The sequence below is a fragment of the Triticum aestivum genome, chromosome 2A (genome assembly GCF_018294505.1).
Source record: "Triticum aestivum cultivar Chinese Spring chromosome 2A, IWGSC CS RefSeq v2.1, whole genome shotgun sequence".
NCBI classification, from domain to species: Eukaryota; Viridiplantae; Streptophyta; class Magnoliopsida; order Poales; family Poaceae; genus Triticum; species Triticum aestivum.
The window spans coordinates 711,941,932-711,945,329 of NC_057797.1; the positions used below are offsets into that span (position 1 = coordinate 711,941,932).

General features: G+C 47.0%; 1 protein-coding gene across 2 annotated transcripts; it reads right to left on the bottom strand.

Annotated features, from left to right (window-relative positions):
* Positions 1-103: 103 nt before the first annotated feature.
* Positions 104-3,166, bottom strand: LOC123190453 (cold-responsive protein kinase 1). 2 transcript variants are annotated; one of them, XM_044603097.1, is made up of 7 exons: positions 2,887-3,166; positions 1,922-2,004; positions 1,719-1,825; positions 1,416-1,626; positions 1,085-1,322; positions 849-999; positions 104-695 (listed from the first exon to the last, which is right to left on the bottom strand). In XM_044603097.1, the coding sequence occupies exons 2-7, from the start codon at positions 1,977-1,979 to the stop codon at positions 339-341; spliced, it is 1,122 nt and encodes a 373-aa protein (XP_044459032.1). In that variant the 5' UTR covers positions 1,980-2,004; positions 2,887-3,166; the 3' UTR covers positions 104-338. The 2 variants fall into 2 exon arrangements, with proteins under 2 accessions (XP_044459032.1, XP_044459033.1); XM_044603098.1 differs by lacking the exon at positions 2,887-3,166 and having other exon boundaries at positions 1,705-1,825; positions 1,922-2,010.
* Between the last annotated feature and the right edge of the window lie 232 nt (positions 3,167-3,398).

Here is a 3,398-nt window from a genome sequence, read left to right on the forward strand (position 1 = left end):
TCCAGACCAGCAGGCCGACCCATGTTAGTCATCATCACAGTGAACACTGAAGTCTGACGGCAATGCGAGGAGCTCTCTCCAACACAGTGGTGGTTCAGAGATGTGAAGCATACAAAGCAAGAGATGTGAATCGTACTATCTTGATCATCTCCATCTCCAGATATTTACATCGTACACAACAAGCAAGCGACAGGTTGCCCCATTAACCCAACCCCTCCTCATGGAGAAAAAAAAAATAAAACAAAAAAAACAAAGCAATATATCCTCCAAAAATTGCAGGCATATCTATCACCGAGGCAATGTACAAATCGAACGAAGCTAATTTCCTGTCCAACTCTTCATACAGATGTCTGCGTGTGGTTCTCCGACGACGTGAAGGGCTCCGATATCTCCGTGGTGGAGAAGGATCTCGACGTGTTGGACCGCGCCTGGTTTGCTCCGTGCGGTTTGGTGCTGACCTTGAGCTCCGCAAAGTCAGTGATCATGGCTGGCCTGGTGATCTTCTCCATGGAGATGCTCTTGCTTCCCGTGAGCATCCTCACGACGGTGGGCATGTGGGGGCGGCGCGCCATTGCGTCCTGTGTGCATAGCAGGCCGATCTTCAGGAACCGGCATGCCTCCTCGATGTCCAGGTCTTCGTCTATGTCGGCATCTATGATCTCTTCTAGACGCTCTTGCTCATAGAATGCCCATGTCTGTACAAAAGATGCAGCAGGTTTTGTCAAATTCAGCATTGTTCTTTGAACGTTTGCTCAGTCAACTTATGGTGTAGTTGCTTCGGTATGCAACTGACACCATTTTGTATTCAGGTTGTCAATAAACGCTATTTGCAAATAAGTAGAGCTTACCTTCTCAAGGAGGAATTGATCTTCACAAGGCAATCTTGTGTTGGTGTTACATCTGCCACTGACGATTTCCAAGAGAAGAACCCCATAACTATAGATGTCAGACTTCTTCGTCACTTGACCTCGGATAGCATATTCAGGAGCCAAGTATCCTCTGAAAAGAAGAAAAATTACTAGTCAGAACAGAAAATACAGTCTAAGAAAGAAGGCTGTAAAAACAGGGGTTGAGTTATGCTTACAATGTGCCTGCCACTCGGGTGCTAACATGAGTTGCATTGGCAGGAAGGAGCCTCGCCAATCCAAAATCAGAAATTTTCGGGGTGAGGTCCTTGTCGAGAAGAATGTTGCTCGCTTTTATGTCACGGTGGATGATGTGAGGACGGATTTCCTCATGAAGAAATGCAAGTCCGCGGGCAACGCCCACGGCAATTTTGACACGAGCCCTCCAGTTGAACTGGATGCTGCTGTAGCCAGACCCTGCAATAGCACATGCAGAACATCTGTAAGTATGACAACCAATGAAGGAATCGACGAACAGCAGAAATGCTCGGCAGGACAAAGTGTTAGTACCTAGCAATGTCTGTGAAAGGCTGTTTTTCTCAAGATAGTTGTAAACGAGGATCCTATGGGACCCTTCAGCGCAGCAACCAACAAGTGTGACGAGGTTTTCATGCTTGATGTCTGAAATTGCTGTAAGTTCAGTTAAGAACTCTCGGACACCTTGCCTTGAAGTGGCCGACAGAACCTTCACTGCGATTAGTGTGCCGTCTTTGAGCATTCCCTGGTGAAGCAAAATGAAATGTTAGCAAAAGGTGTTTGATAATGTTGACCTTCAGGCAGTGACGAAGCGGTCAGTAACCTGTGCATAATTACCCTGAATACGGAACCAAAACCACCCTCTCCAATCTTGTTTGCCCCACTGAAATCTTGAGTTGCCTTTCTCAACTCGTTGTAAGAAAAGACCTTCACACTATGTTCACCTGAGACAAAGAAACAACCACAGAAGAAAGCGTATAAGAACGGAGAATTGTTTGAGCATGGAAGGGACCAGGCAAATATGTGCAAAGGATGCTCACCATCATCGCCTTCAACAGCATGTTGAGATCTCCGTCCGAACATAAAGCAGCAATCCATGTTGATATCAAACTAGAAGGAATTTCTGCAAGAAATATATGTAGCAGGCTGTCAGTCAGATAAGAATTATAAATATACCTGTAATGCAACAATAGATGAATCCAAAACAGAGGCCTATAAGCAACACACTAACTTAGTGATTGTTGACTCAAATATCAATTATTGGTGTGAACAGCAAGACACAGATCTTAAAACACAAACTGGACAACAGTTATGCTTTTAAATTACTGGAATCCAAACTGCATAACAGAAAGAAAGCTGAAGCTGAACTACCGTTTTGTTTAACGACCTAGCCATATTATCCTAACTCACTAGGTTATGATTATCCCGTACTGCACGTGCAAGATAATATGGAAATTTTGAAGCAATCAAGGCTTTAGTAGAAGCCATCCCTCCCATTTGCTGATCATTTTAAAGAAATGGAACATTTGGTTGTCACAAGTAAACGCGGCCCTCTCTCTCTGAAAGAAACAAGCACCTAACACAACCGCTGGACCAGCTAATCACAAAGTTGAAGCTCAGCAATATCGTAATAATCTAACCCATTCGGAAATGAGGATTTGGACACAGAGCAAAGGGAACTGATTGTTATAGCTGTCGAATTGCACCCGAAATAATGGTTCGAGAAAAATTGCACCCGAAATCGGAAAAACTTCACCAATCAAAGCCTGGATTTGGCTACAGAAACTGATGGCAATACAAAGAAAAAAGGGAGAGACAACTATGAAAACCTCTCCCCGTCCTCCCCTAAGATAAGATCCCGGGAAGAAGCAAAGACGGCCATGAGAAGAGTCCCGATCTAAGACGGCGTCTCAAAGACGGCCAATCCACCGAACCAAACCCATCCAGACCACTAGCTGAATCCGGAGCTGGAAGAAAGAAGAGAGAGCGAGAGCGCAAGAATCACCTTGCAGATAGATAGATAGATAGCGGCGCCGAGGAGGATCGATCGAGCCTGCCTCGCTCCCTGTGCTAGCGGCCGGCTGATAAACAACGACGACCAGTGGGTGCGGACGAGAGGAGGCGGTGGCGTACAAGGCGGCGGTGGCGGGCGCAGTTAAGAGCAGAGGAGGGGGAGGGTGGAGGGGGAGGAGTAGGCGGAGAAGGACAAGGATATGAAGAGGGAGAAGGCGGTGAGAAGGATCTCGGGAGCACCACGAGGCTTTGACTTTCTCCTCCCTCCCGTTCCAATTCTTCCTACTTCTGCCGCTGCTGCTGCCGCTCGCCTCACCCCACCCCACCCCACACCCAGCCTCTGCGTGCGTCCAAGTCTCCTGCCCTGCTTGTATTTTTGCCGGAAAAATTGGGCCGCTTGTTTATTCGTGTCTCCTTTTGCTTTGTGAAGTTTGGCGGTTGCGACCGGGAAGAACGAACGAGGAGGTGTGGATCGATCGAGTTGGTTAAAATGTCGTTGGGTGG

Excerpts from the sequence above, each read along its gene's own strand:
- LOC123190453 (XM_044603097.1), bottom strand. The coding sequence starts at position 1,979 with ATGGATTGCTGCTTTATGTTCGGACGGAGATCTCAACATGCTGTTGAA. Across the intron at positions 1,627-1,718 it reads GTTTTGGTTCCGTATTCAGG|GGAATGCTCAAAGACGGCAC; the intron begins GTAATTATGCAC and ends TTGCTTCACCAG. Across the intron at positions 1,323-1,415 it reads CCTTTCACAGACATTGCTAG|GGTCTGGCTACAGCAGCATC; the intron begins GTACTAACACTT and ends GTGCTATTGCAG.